The following is a 17035-nucleotide window of genomic DNA, read 5'->3' as shown; positions in this document are numbered from 1 at the left end:
CTTGCCGAGGACGGCGGCGGGTGGGGGGCACCTGCCCTGCCGCCGCTGCCTCCCGCTGCGCAGCCTTTCTGCCTCCGGGGAGCCTCGGGTGTCGGTGCGCTGGGCGGTAGGTCATGGGTGCGACGGCAGCGCGGTGACCTTCTTCCTTGTGCCTGTCCCCAGGCAGGTTCAGAGACAGACCTTTGCCATGGGGCCAACGACTGTTCTCTTCCTCCTCCTCGTGCTCGGCATCTCGGAGGCCAAGCGTGCTGCAGGTAAGACTAGCTCTGTGCTGGTACTCGGAGCAGCCAGGGAAGGGGGGGGGAATAAAATGCTTCTTGGTGTCTGTGTAGGCAGCTGAAATTGTGCTCGGTGGTGAAGAGTTCCAAAGCTTTCAATGAACAAAAACTTTTTAACCTGAGCATCAGCTAGTTGGGAACAGGAAACTTTCTCTAGTGTGGAATTCCTGTAACCTTCAGAAATAGGAACGCATAGTCTCCAGGACTTGAGCACATAGCTCAAGTCCACCTCTGTGTTGGGCAGAGGAAGGGGGAAACATGATGTAGGAAGTGGCTGAAGAAGGAATGGGGCAGTAGGCTGCCGTTATGGTGCTATAGAGAAGCCGCTACTGTGCTTGCTGTCACCCAGCCGGACTAAGCAAGCTCACTTCACTGTATCCTAGCATAGGAATATTGCAGTCTGGGCTTCTGCTGTCCATTTCTCCTCTGCTAGAGCCTAATGAGGTGCCAGAACGGCTGCTACCTTTGTGTGTCAGTCAGCAGGTACCTGGCACTCCTGTGCCGACTGGCTCCTGTACAAGAATGCACATGTACTGCCTCACAGCAGCTCCTGGTGGGACTGCCGTACTATCAGAGCTACTGTCTGTGCTCTAATGTGAGGCGCTGTACCTTGCACGATGCACACCATGAGCCAGTATGTTAAGTAATCCTGGGAGATACGCACCTACTCGGCCTCTTCTTGTCCCTTGCTCATGATGCTTGTTCTGATCTCTCTGCAGAGTCCAGGAGCGATGATAACAGCGTCTTCGATCTCTTTGAACTCATTGGCTTCATTCGAAAGGGAGCTGGGCGCCGGGCACCCGGGGTGCACCTGGTGAAGGGACCAGAATCCTCCAGCCCTGCTTACCGCATTGAAGATGCCAGTCGCATCCCTGCTGTCCCTGACTCCAAGTTCCAAGACTTATTAGATGCTATCCATGCTGAGAAGGGCTTCATCCTCCTGGCCACCCTCCGGCAAGCCAAGAAGAGTAGAGGCACGCTGCTGTCTGTGGAACAGAAAGATGGCTCTGGTCATGTCTTCAGTCTAGTATCAAATGGCAAGGCAGGCACCCTGGACCTGAGCCTTTCTGGTGATGGCAAGCAGCAATTAGTGTCAGTAGAGGATGCCTTGCTAGCTACAGGACATTGGAAGAATATCACCCTGTTTGTGCAGGAGGACCGGGCTCAGCTCTATGTGGGGTGTGAGAAAATGGAGAATGCTGAACTGGACATCCCCATCCAGAACATCTTCACTAGGGACCTGGCCAGCAGTGCCAGGCTCCGTATTGCCAAAGGGGGAGTCAATGACAACTTCCAGGTAAGACTTTCACTTATGTTTTTGCCTAGTATTTTCAGTCATCTGCCTTGAAGGTGCCTTAGCTACTCAACCAGCCTAAATAGCTACAAAGACATGGGTAATAGGGAGAAAGGGTTCCACCACTGCCTAGTTTGTGTATATCTGATATGGACCGCCTCTAAATCTACTAGACTTTATTGATGGAGTTTGAAGGGTGAAGCATTAGATTTGCAGGGATAGAACTTTCTGCAGCAATAAGAAGGCATTGAAGCTTCCAAACAGGTAGTTGTAGCTTCATTGCTCGGCTTCTTATATGAGATTCAGAAATTCATAGGTTCTTTCTTTCCAGCCTGGAGAGTTGCCAGGTCCTTGTGGTCAAGGATGAGGATGTTAGGAAGCAGGGCTTGTTATCATTAAGGAGAATAAAACAACGTATTTCACTTTGCCATCTGTCTGTCATGAAGTTACTCTTAATGATCTTACGTGACCTTAAGTGCCTACCAAGCTCTCTCCATGCAAGTTGTACTTCTTTCCCTTGCAGTCACTGCAAGTAGCTGTAATTCTTCCTCTGTCCACAGGGACTGCTGCAGAATGTGCGGTTTGTGTTTGGAACAACTCTGGAAACTATCCTGAGGAACAAAGGCTGCTCCAGCTGTAAGTTTGCAAAATCTTCTGAATCCAATGACCTATTAAAAATAAGATTCCTCATTACGTTAGAAAGACAAGTTGAAACAGAACTCAGCAATATGCTGACATCTAAATCCACGTTGCATAAGAAATAAGATTATATTTCTGCAGGCACCCTGATGAATCTTGTGGCAGCTGTTTAGCAGGTGTTACCCTGGAATGATAAATGCGCATGGTAAAAAATGCATTTACTTTATGTGTGTTTTTGTCTCTTAGCCACTAGTGCGATCATTACCTTGGACAACCCCATCAATGGTTCCAGCCCAGCTATCCGCACTAATTACATTGGCCATAAAACAAAGGACATCCAAGCAGTCTGTGGTTTTTCCTGTGATGAACTAACAAATATGTTTGTGGAACTGCAAGGGCTCCGGTCCATGGTTACAACACTTCAAGACAGAGTTCGCAAAGTGGTGAGTGTTGGTTAAATTCATGCTACCTTTCATTAACTGGCACTTAGTGAATGAACAACAACCTGCCCTTTGAGAGCCTGGACAAACAGTAATAACTTTACTCTGACTTTTGTGGAAAAGGGTGTTTTCTGTATTAACTTCTAAATATCTTCTCTCCGCTGCCTCCCCCCAACCCCCAAGACTGAAGAAAATGAACTCATTGCCAAAGTGGTCCAGATCACTCCTGGAGTATGCATTCATAATGGAATCTTGCACAAAAACAAAGAAGAGTGGACTATTGACAGCTGCACTGAATGTACCTGCCAGGTAAGATTCCTCACATTCATAAATCCTCTGTATATAAATTCATGAGTTGAAATTAACAGATATTTCTAAATGACATTCTTTGTTAGAGTGAATCCTACACAGAACTGGGCATACTACAGTAGCCAGAGAATTACTCAGTTTATGTCATCCTACTAGATCTCTGGTATAAAGGCAGCTTTCATACAGTGTTACAACAGCAGTATTTTAGAAAACTATACAAAACATCACTTTGATACAGCTGTTAACACACTTTTAGTTCCTTAATTTGGGGAATGCCTGTCGTCTTTACGTAAGTTCATGAGTAAACTAAAAGTCAGCATCAACAGAACAAACTTATAGTACTATCAGTTTTGCTCCCTGGAATACTTCAGATCCACCTTCTGTCCTCACTGAACCTCCTGCTGGCTTAGTAGGAAAAGACATTCTAGTACTCAGTAAAGGCTCTTAAACTTATGGGGTTTTATTTATCTAACAAATGCTTCTAGCTGTGTCCTATTAGCTGTTACAGATTATATGGAACAGCAATCCCTTCCATATTTCAGTTTAGCTGTTTAAATCCCAGGACCACCTGGCAAGATATTCATACTTTGTGTTCCGCTTCTGTGGAATGTTGTAAAAGTACACCAAAACATACAGTTTCAGAGTTTCTTTAAACTCTTTGCTTGCTCCCTTTAACTGTAAGTATACCATAACAAAAGTATCTTGGAGTACCAGTCTACCAAAGAGTGGGTTAACTAGCCTGCCGCTGTTTAGAAACTAAAGGCTGAGTATTTGTACATGTGCAATCCAAGGCACGTCACCAAGTTCTGCATCTGCTTCTACAGGTCTCTATCTTTTGTCTTGTAGTCAGCAAATGATACTTCCGCATTTGCCTCTTTCCTACCAACACTCACTCAATGTTAGCTGTAATTGCCTTAATGTAGTCATTTGCTTGGGGAGATAAAAATAGTAATCATGAGAGCATTCTTCTGACCAAGCTGCTACCTTCAAGTAGCAAAACTACAGGCTACCCTTTAGCTCTTATTGAGATTGGAGGTGGGTGTTCTTACTCTGCCTGCTTGGCTTAAAGATGAAAGACCTCTAAGTATAAGTTACAGATTTCATGGCTCTTCAGCAGAGTCCACTAAACTCATTTTATCTTTACCATATAATCAGCTTAAATCCATATTAACTGAAAAGAAAGTTGGCTTCTCATTCTTGTTTCATTCCCTTGAAGTCTGACTTATACTTTGGGTATCATGTGATAGCCTTTTACTCTAGCCAGCATCTGGTAGCTCTTGATCAACTTCTGCAAAACCAAAATACTTCCGCTCTTGACTAAAAAGTAATGGGTGAGAATGGGAATGAGGTGAAGTTTGACCAAAAATACCTGGGACTACCCTTGGGTTGTGTTAGCTCTAAATACAAGACCCTCTGCTTTAGATGTGGTATTGAGTCTTTAAAGTGCTGCAGAAAAGATCTTTTTATCGTTTAACCAGACTCCAGACACTGTTTATATTTCACTTACTTATTGCAGTTCTCTCAATTCTTTATAGAACTCTGCCACTATATGCCGCAAAGTGTCCTGTCCTCTCATGCCTTGTTCCAATGCCACTGTGCCTGATGGGGAGTGCTGCCCCCGATGCTGGCGTAAGTACTTAATACCTTCATGCTTTTGTAGCAGTTGGCTTCATCTAGCTAGACACATGCTGCTCTAAAGTATACTACAACTGGATATAACCTTGTACCACTGGAGTAAGGTTAGCCTGATGCTTCTTTGAGGTTAATCACTTAGGTGATGCACGTGAGCACTGAAACATTTGAGTTCATGGCCTTATCTTGTACAAGAAAGGAAGATGCATGTGGCTTTTGAGGACAGTTGTGTCCTTTTTTTGTGGAGAAGAGGGGTGGGAGAAAAGACTATGGAAAAACACGTACCTGGAGTCTTATTCAGAGCTGTATCCATCTGCAGCTAGCGACTACGCAGATGATGGATGGTCTCCTTGGTCTGAATGGACTTCATGTTCTGTCACCTGTGGGAACGGGATTCAGCAGAGAGGGCGATCCTGTGACAGTCTCAATAACCGCTGTGAAGGGTCTTCTGTACAAACTCGGACTTGCCACCTTCAGGAGTGCGATAAGAGATGTAAGTACTTAATCTACGCACACTGGTAATAAAACACAGGCCGCTTTTATTGGCTTAATGTTAATGGCAAAGATTACCATGTAGCTCTGTCACTGGGAGGGAGCACTGGCTTCTAGCTTTAAGGACTTACACTAATCAGTTAAAGGGGAGCAGATAGTGCAGTAAATAGGCATTTTTAGGCACTGCTCCCAGGCAAAATTTGAGGCCAGTTTAGGTATGCAATTTCTCTAGTGACAAAACAACTTGATCTGTGATGGTGCTGAGGCTATCCAATATATATGGAGTCTTTGGTACAGTTCTGGTACTGGCTATGTCCTAAGTGCTGTGCAGCTGAAGTCTGTTTTTCAGAAACTCTATTAACAACAGACATTTCTCTCTTATAGTTAAACAGGATGGTGGCTGGAGTCACTGGTCACCATGGTCTTCATGTTCTGTCACTTGTGGCACGGGCATCATCACTAGAATTCGTCTCTGCAACTCTCCAGTACCACAGCTGAATGGCAAACCTTGTGAGGGTGAGGCAAGAGAAAACAAATCCTGCCAGAAAGATCCTTGCCCAAGTAAGTGTGTCCAGGTGGTAACTACTACTCGGTAGCTTAAATGGTGAACTTCCTGAGTAGTTGCTATATAATCTAGTTCTAGTAATCTTCTCTCTTTAAACTTAGAGGTAGGCTAGGTAAAACCTCACAGGTTAGTTTCAGATAACCTTGTGAGGGTGAGGCAAGAGAAAACAAATCCTGCCAGAAAGATCCTTGCCCAAGTAAGTGTGTCCAGGTGGTAACTACTACTCGGTAGCTTAAATGGTGAACTTCCTGAGTAGTTGCTATATAATCTAGTTCTAGTAATCTTCTCTCTTTAAACTTAGAGGTAGGCTAGGTAAAACCTCACAGGTTAGTTTCAAGTTTAGAAACTTTAGTTTAGAAACTAAACTTGTTTTCTGACTCTTCCATGGAGTCCATTAATTCTGTCATTTAGGTCTGAACAAAGTCTGAAGTGCTCTCACCGCAAAAGTAATAGTCCTTAGTCAGGTAGAAACTAGTTGTACCACTGAATTTAAAGCTATACATGTCTTCCAACTTCTATCTCCCTTTAGTTAATGGCAACTGGGGACCATGGTCTCCATGGGATGCTTGCACAGTGACATGTGGAGGAGGACTTCAAAAACGTAGTCGTCTCTGCAATAATCCTGAGCCTCAGTATGGTGGGAAGACTTGCGTAGGTGAAGCTAAAGGGACTCAAGTCTGCAACAAACAGGACTGTCCAATTGGTGAGTATCCATTTTCCCATAAACATCTGAAGGTTGTGGACAATCTTGAAAATACTGATTAAAAAACTTTACATGAGGCTGTAAAACACAAGTGCTAGAATGTTAAACCAGCATATCGGCCAAATACAGTACTGTAGCAGCATGGTAAGCATCCCTCATCTTAACACTTTCTCATTTGTTTCTCAGATGGGTGTCTGTCTAATCCTTGCTTTGCGGGGACTACGTGTACCAGCTCCCCTGATGGTTCCTGGAAGTGTGGTGCCTGTCCTGCTGGCTACCATGGTGATGGTGTCCACTGCCAAGATATTGATGAGGTAAGAAGACTAGTTTACTCCTTGAAAGGGAGTGAAAAGATAGGAAGGGAGAATAAATCCCGGTGTTTATAATGCAAACTGTTGTTCTCCTCTATTTCAAACTTGTATTTCAGTGCAAAGAGGTTCCTGATGCCTGCTTTGTCTTCAACGGAGTGCACAGGTGTGAGAATACTGAACCTGGGTACAACTGTCTGCCTTGTCCACCACGTTTCACTGGGACACAGCCATTTGGTCGCAGTGTTGAGGATGCCATGGCTAACAAACAGGTATTGTCAACTTGAGAACTGTTCTGGGTTATAAAGTCTCACGAAGTTTCTAAACAACAGAAAGCACCTATGCATTTCAGGCAAGAAGGACTTGGTACACTTAATAAAACACCATCCTCTGTGATTCAGAACAGGAGGACCATTAAGCAGTTTCTATTGGAGCTCAAAATGAGTCTTAAAAATCACTATCCTCCTCAGCCACGGAGGGTTCAGATGTTATACATAATTTTAGGACACTAACTTAATCAGTATTCACTTATGATCCAACGATATGTGCCTTATTTATTTTCAAATGGAACCAAGCACTAAAATATCTAAGGTCTGAACAAGAAAAATAATAATTAGTGCTAAGGCTGCTACTGGAGTTGGGGAGTGGACGAAAGTAATGTATGAGGCTTTTCTTTTTTTTTCTGATTGAAGGATCTCTGATCAAAACGAGCATGTATTCTCTGTGTTTTACTTGAATCTCTGGGGGAAAAATGAGGGATAAAAAGATGTTTACAGTGGATTTAATTTCTGTGTGGTCTTCTAGGTCTGCAAGCCACGTAATCCATGCACAGATGGAACACATGACTGCAACAAGAATGCCAAATGCAATTACCTTGGCCACTTCAGTGACCCCATGTATCGCTGTGAATGTAAACCAGGCTATGCTGGCAATGGCATAATCTGTGGAGAAGATACTGACTTGGATGGGTGGCCAAATGAGAACCTTGTTTGTGTTGCCAATGCCACTTACCACTGTAAAAAAGTAAGTTTATCGTGTTTTCCCATCTACCATTATAATAGCCTGTCTATCTGAGAAATATAGAAAATATGTTAGGTTTGAGGTATAAAGCAAGTCTTTATCTAGTTAGAGCTATTAAACTGTCCTCTCTGCAAATAAAACTGGTAAAATACCCCTCTCTGTAGGGATACCATTGTCAAGGTATTGCTAGGAGGCTCTTGCTGTTGCTTTAGATATTCCTGCAATATGGGGAAAAAAATGAAGCCTGACACAATTATAAATGTTTGTTATAAGTGTTCTAGGAAGACTGTAGTTTAGGCTATACCTATATCAGCTTTGCTCTGACAGATATCGATCCCCAGGGGAAGAAAAGGAGGGTAAGATTCTCAAAAGCAGCCAAATCTTTGTTTTAAAAAATTATTTAAACTATGGCTTTCTAAGACTTATCCTCACAGTAATGACTAGCTAGAACTGAGAGAATTACAGTAACCTACCTGATTTGAGGTATTATGATTTTGCCTAATGATTAGATCTTACCTGCTAAAATCCCTATTGTAATCATGCCAGGAGTAAACACATCTGTGTACTTTCTCCTTCCTAGGATAACTGCCCTAATCTGCCCAACTCTGGGCAGGAAGACTATGATAAGGATGGGATTGGTGATGCCTGTGACAATGATGATGACGATGATGGTATTCCTGATGACCGGGTAAGACAACACAAAAGAACAGCCTTTGAGAATGTAGCTCTCCCATTTCCCTTCCTAAGGCTGGGGTCTAGCTTCTGACCTTAATCTTGAGAAGACCATAGGAAGTTGCTGGCACTGGACAGCCATCCTAGAAACCTTTAGATATGCATAAATATGCAGACAAACTTTCTGCAGCTGGTTGAGCTTTGGAAGTGAATCTTCATTTTTATTCAGCCATTCCTACACTCATGCAAGCAACGGGGTGTTTTGAGATAGAAGCGTCCCAGTTCTGTTTCCCTGCCTTTCATTTCTCCTTTCATACAGCAGTACAAGCATAAGCAGAATCTGGTTAAAGCTTTAATTTGACTCTTTTTAAAGCTTGACTTCTTTCTTGCTCTTGTAGGACAACTGTCCATTCATCTACAACCCACAGCAGTATGACTATGATAGGGATGATGTTGGTGACCGCTGTGATAACTGCCCCTACAATCACAACCCTGATCAAACTGACACTGACAACAACGGAGAAGGAGATGCGTGTGCAGTGGATATTGATGGAGATGGTAGGTGGCCTCTAATCACAGATTGATCAAACATACCCAATATACCACTGACTTCCTACCAGAATTCCATTCCTGAACACACAAAAATTCTCCTCTAGTGGTTTCAGGATATAAAGACTACTAAAGTAACAGTTATAGCTAATGGAAACTTGCTTTGAAATATACACGTTTTGGCACAGTTAAAATCTAGCTCTACTCTCACAGGCAGTAGGAACAGAAGCATGTGGCAGAGCTAGTGATGAGTCAAGTCTCAAAGCTTTCAAATGCTGCTCAAAATGCTTTCAAAAATATATCAAGAAGTGTGTGGTGGCTTTCTGCAGTTCTCTGCAGCATTTAGATGTCTGACTTTCATTCATGAACTCTCCTTAATTTTGCAGGGGTCCTTAATGAAAGGGACAACTGAATATGTCTATACAATGTAGACCAGAGGGATACAGACTTGGACCCCTCTTTATTTTGGGGGGGGTCATAAAGAAAGGGCCCCCCTGCCAATATGTCTACAATGTAGACCAGAGGGATACAGACTTGGATGGTGTTGGAGATCAGTGTGATAACTGTCCACTGGAACACAATCCTGACCAGGTAGGGGATTTGCATTTTTTATATATATATGACTGGTATTATAAAAAACATAGTATGTTGTGTATTGTAGAAAATATTTGAACAACAAGTTACAGCTTAAAATTGACTTGTCACAAATTATTCTTATTAATTTGCCAAATGGTGCCTTTATCAAATAACATGCCCTCACAGTTCAAACAGCTGCTAGGTATTCTCTGAAAAGTAACTCTAGTGAAGATCTGTGAGACTACCGTGTGTACTCGTCTCCTAAACATTTCTTAGGTTTGTCAGTTGCAGTGATTCTCATAGTGAGGATATGAAATTCCTGGGAGCACTGTATGAAATCTAGGTAGGTAGGAACTACCCTCTTCATAGCCTGTAGTGCTCTTTAATCTTTGTCCTTAAGTTTGAAACAGCGCCATTTCAAAAGATAACTTTGCTACCAGTAAGCTGAAGGCAGCACAGGTTGCTTTTCTCTAAGGAAAAGGTGTATTCTGACACTTTAAAAATTCCCTTTCATAAAAATCTAGGGGATCCAACCTCTCACACAACTTCCTGGTTCAAAAACGTTTGAAGGCAGAGGTAGATAAAGCCTGTGCCATCCTGTCAAGCACAAGGCTCTAAATTTAATAGCTTCAGGGACATAACTGGAATGTTTGAAGGGCTAGAAAAGCTGTTGCAAATCAGTGGAATCTAGTGTAGTATGGTCATGTAGCCTAAAAGCAGTGTTACTTGAAGGATTTAAACAGATAATATAAAATTTCTTAGTCTCTGTCACTTGCTTTACTACTTCCCCACCTGAGGGTGGAAAGTGCCTGAAGATCCTTTCAGGCAATGTTCCTCTTACCACTTTGAAACCTTAATATAGGACTATCATGGGTTTTCAAACACTTTTCTAATCCAGTTCTAGAAGTGGAGATATTAGATTTCAAATGGCAGAATTAGTAGCTATTCAAACTGTGTGGTATGCCTTCTGTCTACACCAACACCAGGGTCATCCACTAGTGTTGACAAGACTACTAGACTAAACCTTGAGGCAGCCTCAGGGATGACTGGGTTGTTTTTTCTTATTTCAGAAGCTGACTAAGTAAATGACTGGCTAAAATATGTGATCAGCAAGCACAGCAGCTCATGCAGTCTTTGATCACTAAGGGAATAATTGTCTTGACTGATGAGTCAGGGGGCACGAAGAGCATTATAGGCTTTTATGATAAAGAAAATTGTGATACGGTGTGGAAGCTGTAAAACCAAGACTTGTTAGACTATGTTTTAAGGCTACAGTCTCTACTGGCTAGGGACAGAGTAGTCCTACCCTTATCTGGCTCTTGCAACCAGGGAGCTGCCAGAGAAGGTGGGAGGTAAAGTACCCTGTGTCCAGTATGGTAGACTGGCGGCAGAAGGGAGAAGAGAAGCTGATGACCACACTGCTTTCTGCTGCTGTGGATTCAAATTAAAACCAGGGCAACACTAAAGCAGCCCAAAGCAGTTAGCACAGGTAGCTTTAAGCATGTATTAATCCTAATACCTCACTACATCTATCTTAGCTCTTGCTAAAGCAAGCAGAAATCCCAGTTAGTTCTAGCTATTAAGACTCTATTTCAGCCTCTTTTTAAGTGGCTTTTTGAAGTGTTCTTTATTTTTTCCCTTTCTTAGGAAGACACTGATTCTGACCGCATAGGTGATCAGTGCGACAACAACCAGGACATAGATGAAGATGGCCATCAAAATAATCTTGATAACTGCCCCTATGTGCCCAATGCCAATCAAGCTGACCATGACAAGGATGGAAAAGGTGATGCCTGTGACCATGATGATGACAATGATGGTATCCCTGATGACAAAGACAACTGCAGATTGGTTGCCAACCCAGATCAAGCTGATTCTGATGGTAAGATGGCCAGTATCATAGCAACATTTTTAAAATATCTTCCAATAGTTTGATGCTACATGGTTTGTTTTGTTTTTTTTCCCCCACACTATTTAGAGTTGGACAAAACTTGCAAGTAACAAAAAGATAGAACGTCTGTACTGTTGTTATAGTGCCCCTCAGGAGTAAGGAGCAATGTAAAAATGACCACATATCCAACTTACTCCTAAGTCACTATCGGGCTGGAGTGAAAGGGCATTTATACAGTAGCTGTTGTGGCTTCTGTAGCGTGTCTGCCAGCAGTACCTGGGCAGTCAGAGATCTGCAATTAAGATTTCAACTCCAAGTTGTAAGACTCAGAAGCAAACAACAATGGTGATATAATGGTGAAATTACTTGTGTCCTGCAGGTGATGGACGTGGAGATGCTTGCAAAGATGACTTTGACCAAGACAGCGTGCCAGATATTGATGATATCTGTCCTGAAAATGTGGACATTAGTGAAACTGATTTCCGAAGATTTCAGATGATTCCCCTGGATCCCAAGGGAACATCCCAAAATGATCCAAACTGGGTTGTTCGTCACCAGGGTAAAGAACTGGTTCAGACAGTCAACTGTGACCCTGGCCTTGCAGTTGGTAAGGGGAAAATTTTAACTCTAACAGACATTACACTGTTTGTTTTTTGGGGTTGGGGGGTGGGGAGGAGGAGAATCTGAGAAACCATTAAGGAGTTGTTTAAGAATCACAAAAGAGCAGCACCTAAAGCTTTCTCCTTTAATGCCCCCATAGGTTTTGATGAATTCAATGCTGTGGACTTCAGTGGCACCTTCTTCATCAATACAGAAAGGGATGATGATTATGCTGGCTTCGTATTTGGCTACCAATCTAGCAGTCGTTTCTATGTTGTCATGTGGAAGCAGATCACCCAGTCTTACTGGGACTCCACACCAACCAAAGCTCAAGGCTACTCGGGTCTCTCCATCAAAGTGGTGAATTCCACCACTGGTCCAGGAGAACACCTTCGTAATGCTTTGTGGCACACAGGAAACACTCCTGGCCAGGTAAGAGTGGCACTATGATAACCTACTCTTCAGCCTGCCCTACAGTGCAGTTCTTCCAACAAGTTAGATACTTGCAGGGGGTCTGTACATGCTGATCAGAATGGCGTAGTCGTCTTGGCAAAGACCAATAACTTTGTAATTATCCTCAATCATGCAAAATGTTGTATAAAATTAAGAGGATTGCATGCTGCAGACAGGCTTTCCAGGAGCAGTGAATCAATTGTTTCTGGAATTGTGGAGTAGTTTCCTATTTACATATTTAAAAGTAAATTTAAATGCAGTTGATTTCACAAGACCCCATTACAGAGCCTAATGACTTACTTTAAGCCTTTACTAGTCATAATGATGATCGTCAAGGCACCTTCATGTCAAAATAATGGTCGTTATCTCAGGCCTTTGGTTAATAGAAAAGTATTCTTTTGTAGGTGAGAACTTTGTGGCATGACCCGCGTCACATAGGCTGGAAAGACTTCACTGCATACAGATGGCGTCTTAGCCATAGACCAAAGACTGGTTACATCAGGTGAGCATCATCCTTTATCTTAAGTAATTATCACAAGGAAGGTGGATGTCTGTAAACATGCACCTAACAGAAGCTTGTCAAAGATGGCTGACCTATTGTCTCTTTGTAGGGTTGTAATGTACGAAGGGAAGAAAATCATGGCAGACTCGGGACCAATCTATGATAAAACCTATGCTGGTGGTCGGCTAGGATTATTTGTCTTCTCTCAAGAAATGGTGTTCTTCTCAGATCTTAAATATGAATGCAGAGGTAAGGAAGACACTGTATTGTAAGAGATCCTGTATAAATAAACTGGTTGAAGAAAGCTGCTCTCAAGGAAAAACAGAATGGATCAAGAAATAAGAGCTAAGAGGGAAAGTTCACCCATGATCTTCCATGGCTCAATCTCAAGCGAGTTCTGCAGGCAAAAACAGGACACCTTCTTGATAAATTCTTCCCAATTAGATATATATACTTGGATTTTATACACTTAAACTTTTATCCTGTTATTTCAAAGTATCAGAAATCCATGTTAAGTTCCAGACGTGAAATGTATCTTGAATCTCCTTTAAAATGCTGACTAGAATGAATCAACACAGCTGACAAAGTCCAAGGTGAAAATGCAAAATATTGACTTTAGCAAGCAAGAAAGTAGTGTCTGACATGCAAAAAAACTGATTTGCTTAAAAGCCAGCAAAGTAGGTTGTCCATATATTGCACTCTGGCAGTTCAGTGGAGGTAAGTGCACATGACTAGTTCCAGGTGCCCTGGTGTTCTTAAACAGTGACTTCAGAATCTAGTCTATGTAACCATTACATAATGAACTCTAACTCAAGAAAGTTCCTAAGCACTTTCAGTTTTCTTGACCAATATGTTCTTTACAAATGTCTCTAGAGATTAAGGTCTTAGACATAATCATGCATAATACACAAAAATATTTAAATATCTTAATTCTTTTTCTTCTTCACAGATCCATAATCACAAGGTTATTGGATCCAGAGACTATTAAAAATGCTGGTATTGCACCTTCTGAAACGTTTAGCCTTACAAATCCTGGGACCATTATATTATTCCTTCCTTTCTTCTTTCTGCATAAATGTGGACTCGAAACACATGACCTGCCTCAAGAGAATGCTTTTGAGAGAATGGAAGTGAGAACATACTTGGTATCTGACCTCTGCTGAAGTGGAAGGAAACAAATGTGTCTTGCAAATGAGAATTGTCTTCACTGAACAAGCACACTTCTTTCAGTAGGAAAGACATTTGTTTGCTGTTTATTACAGTGCAGTGTCACTGCCTCTCTAACTGGAGGTCCCATGGAGTAGCATTTTTGTAAAAAGAACATCTTTGGATGTGCTGTGGACTACTTAAACTGAAGACCTTTCATTGTGTGGGGAAAAGGGGTTTTGGGTGGGAGGGTGAACTCTAAATCTTTTTCTTTATGGGGAGAAGATTTTTTTTAATGAGGGCTGCGTGACCTTGGTTTACATCCATTTAACCTGGAGAAATGATTATCTTTTTATATGTCATATCTTTCAGATGAAAACACAGCCTTTTACTCTATTTGTAGTGAGCTAGATCAGCTGCTCTATTACACAGGACAAAACAGATATCCTAAAACTGATTTCCATGGTGGGAGGGTGAGAGGGGATAAAAACTGGCACACTGGATCACACCAGCTTTGGGAGAATTGGGATTTACAATTAGATTCTGTTTTTTCCTGACTAGATGCAGATCTTTCTTGCCTTTAAATGTTTTTTCTTTCAGATATGGTGCCAGAAAGCACCGCCATCTCAGCCAGCACTGTGCTGTCCTTCAGGAAACCAGCATGTGCTTCACTTTATGGTTAAAAAGGCACAAAAATAATAGTAATGAAAACAACATTCCTTTTCTACATGCCATAGATGCTTTAAACCCCTCACTTCTTGGGAGGGGAAGGGGCCTGTAGATAAAATACTGAAATTGTAAAATATTTATTTTTACCTATCCTTGATGTTATAATGACTGAGGGATTATTGATTAAAACAAGAAGAAATGCGTCAAGACTATCCACCTAATCATTGTTACAAGTCTTCATGACTGTAAGATTGTAAATACAGATTATTTATTAACTCTGTTCTATATTGAAACTAGAGGGGTTTTAGTCAAGGAAAAAAAAGTCTTGTCTGGAGCAGATAGTGGTGATGTATTTGTTACAAAGAGCAGTTTTCCCATAAAGGCTTTGAGGCGCAGGGAAAAGTGGTGGGGTGGGGAATGGGATGTTTGGTTTTTTTCTCAGTCTGAGCTCAATGTTGGCTTTTCCTTTCTTTGTGCAAGGCAGTTGGTAGCCTGGCAGGCAGCTGTTCTGCAGTGCTAAAACTCAAGTCCCCTTAGACCGTAGCAGTTCCTGTCTCATCCATAGTGCCAGAGATGAGGGAATGCCATTTACCATTTTAGCAGTTATTTAGTGCTGGGAAATGTCTGCAGTACTTTACCACTGGGTCAGTGGGCCTGACACAAAACCAGAATACCTGCCCTGAGGAGATGGCAGAGAGGCACGACGACCGCAATCAGTAACCGTTCAAACCGGCTATTTGTGCCGCTGCACACTAATTATTGTAACTACTGATGTGCAGCTACAAACGAAGGAATTCTTCACGGACTAGACAGAATTCGGGAGCTCCTTGCAAAAGAGGGAGAGGGCTTGATGTACATTAAAAGAAGACTTTTCCCTAACAGAAGGGGCAGCATCCTTATACCTGTAGTATTTCCTTGTCTTTTCAAAAAAGGAAAAGAAATGAACACAGTGAAAGTTTTACGTACAAATATTACCTCATTGTTTTGTGACTGAGAAAAGCCTTTGGATTAAGCAGAGTTCAAATGTCTAACAAACTTTAAAGCTACTGTAGTACTAAGAAGTTAATGCTGTACATAGTCAAAATTTCTTTGCAGAAAATGTATTCCCAGTAAGGAAATGGCATTGGAAAAAAAATTGTCAAATACAATTTCTAATGTTGTGTTATATTTTTTCCTGTCATCTTGTATACCATTGCTTGTATTTTTATAAATTATTTTTCTCATTGCCATTGTAATAGTTAATCACATAATTGTGTAGATATGCTATTTAAATAATTTATCATGAAATGCTACCTGTAGAGTATTTCTATTTCTATAAAATGTTTGCACACTGAACTGAAGATTTTTTTGCTTCCATCCTCCCAATGTTTTTGCTAGCATAATTTTCTAAAACATGCTTTTTTGTAAATGTTTTTAACCATTTTCCATTTTAAAGTTGTGTAAGTTGTACAATAAAGCTTCTTACATACAAAGAACAATAAACCAACAAGGACATTTATATTTATACCTTTGTGCTCTAATTTTATTCATGTTTTGTAATACTTCTGTGGTTCACTGATGTTATTTATGTCAAACTTGGCTTCAAAGCAAGACACCTTTACACTCTACATTAAAACTATGACAAGGGGCTGCGCCTGAGCTTTCACCCCAGGTATAATAGCTTGTCCCTCTGAAGGCACTTTTGCAGTTATATAGCATGGACAGCTGGCAAATTTGACGTGAAAAGAGGCAGCGTGATGGCTATCTGCAGGGGCAGGTGACTATCTGTTAATATCTCTTCTAGACTGAGACTGCTAGTGTGGTCAAAAAAGCTGATGACGTGGCGCTGTATCAACTGCTGGAATGTGCTGCTACAAATAAGAGCAGTTAAGACTAGTTGCTCAGTCTTTACTTACAGCAGTGGTTTGTTTTGTGAGCCCTTTAGCAAAGCCAGGTGCTATATTAGGAGTGCCAGATATCCACATGAGAAGTGTATTTAGGAGGTCCTGCAGGTATACAAAATTAATCTTTACATCTCCTTTTCCTGAGGATTAAGAGTCCTGTTCTATGAAGTTTTTTCCTATTTTTCTGTCACTAAAATTTTGAGGACAGTCCTGTATATTTTGTTTTATCCTACTAAGAACAAGGAGAAAAAAGACAAAGAACTCCTGAGCTGTTGCTTCCAAAATACGAGTGGCTGCTGAATTTCTGCCCTTGCCAGTTATAGGATTGTCTGCTTCACTTCTCTGGAGTGAGACGTGGTAGTCTCTTGTGGGAGTGCACCGTCAGTGTAACCCGTCTGATCTTATCTGGGCCTG

The 17035-nt window shown here is 41.7% G+C and overlaps 1 protein-coding gene across 1 annotated transcript; it reads left to right on the top strand.

Annotated features, from left to right (window-relative positions):
• Positions 1 to 187: 187 nt before the first annotated feature.
• Positions 188 to 16239, top strand: THBS1 (thrombospondin 1). The gene is given in 22 exon segments (XM_009283657.2): positions 188 to 254; positions 998 to 1575; positions 2133 to 2208; positions 2458 to 2654; positions 2835 to 2960; positions 4496 to 4589; positions 4912 to 5085; positions 5469 to 5645; positions 6179 to 6352; positions 6539 to 6666; positions 6780 to 6932; positions 7465 to 7683; positions 8261 to 8368; positions 8751 to 8910; positions 9288 to 9317; positions 9389 to 9492; positions 11125 to 11359; positions 11748 to 11975; positions 12129 to 12400; positions 12826 to 12923; positions 13033 to 13172; positions 13873 to 16239. Coding segments are annotated over 22 exon segments (3546 nt in total). The 3' UTR covers positions 13881 to 16239.
• Positions 16240 to 17035: the final 796 nt, after the last annotated feature.

The sequence above is a fragment of the Aptenodytes forsteri genome, unplaced genomic scaffold (assembly GCF_000699145.1).
Source record: "Aptenodytes forsteri isolate BGI_AS27 unplaced genomic scaffold, ASM69914v1 Scaffold342, whole genome shotgun sequence".
Classification (NCBI taxonomy): domain Eukaryota; kingdom Metazoa; phylum Chordata; class Aves; order Sphenisciformes; family Spheniscidae; genus Aptenodytes; species Aptenodytes forsteri.
Note: the sequence above shows the minus strand (reverse complement) of the source record. Positions and strands in the feature narration are given on the sequence as shown.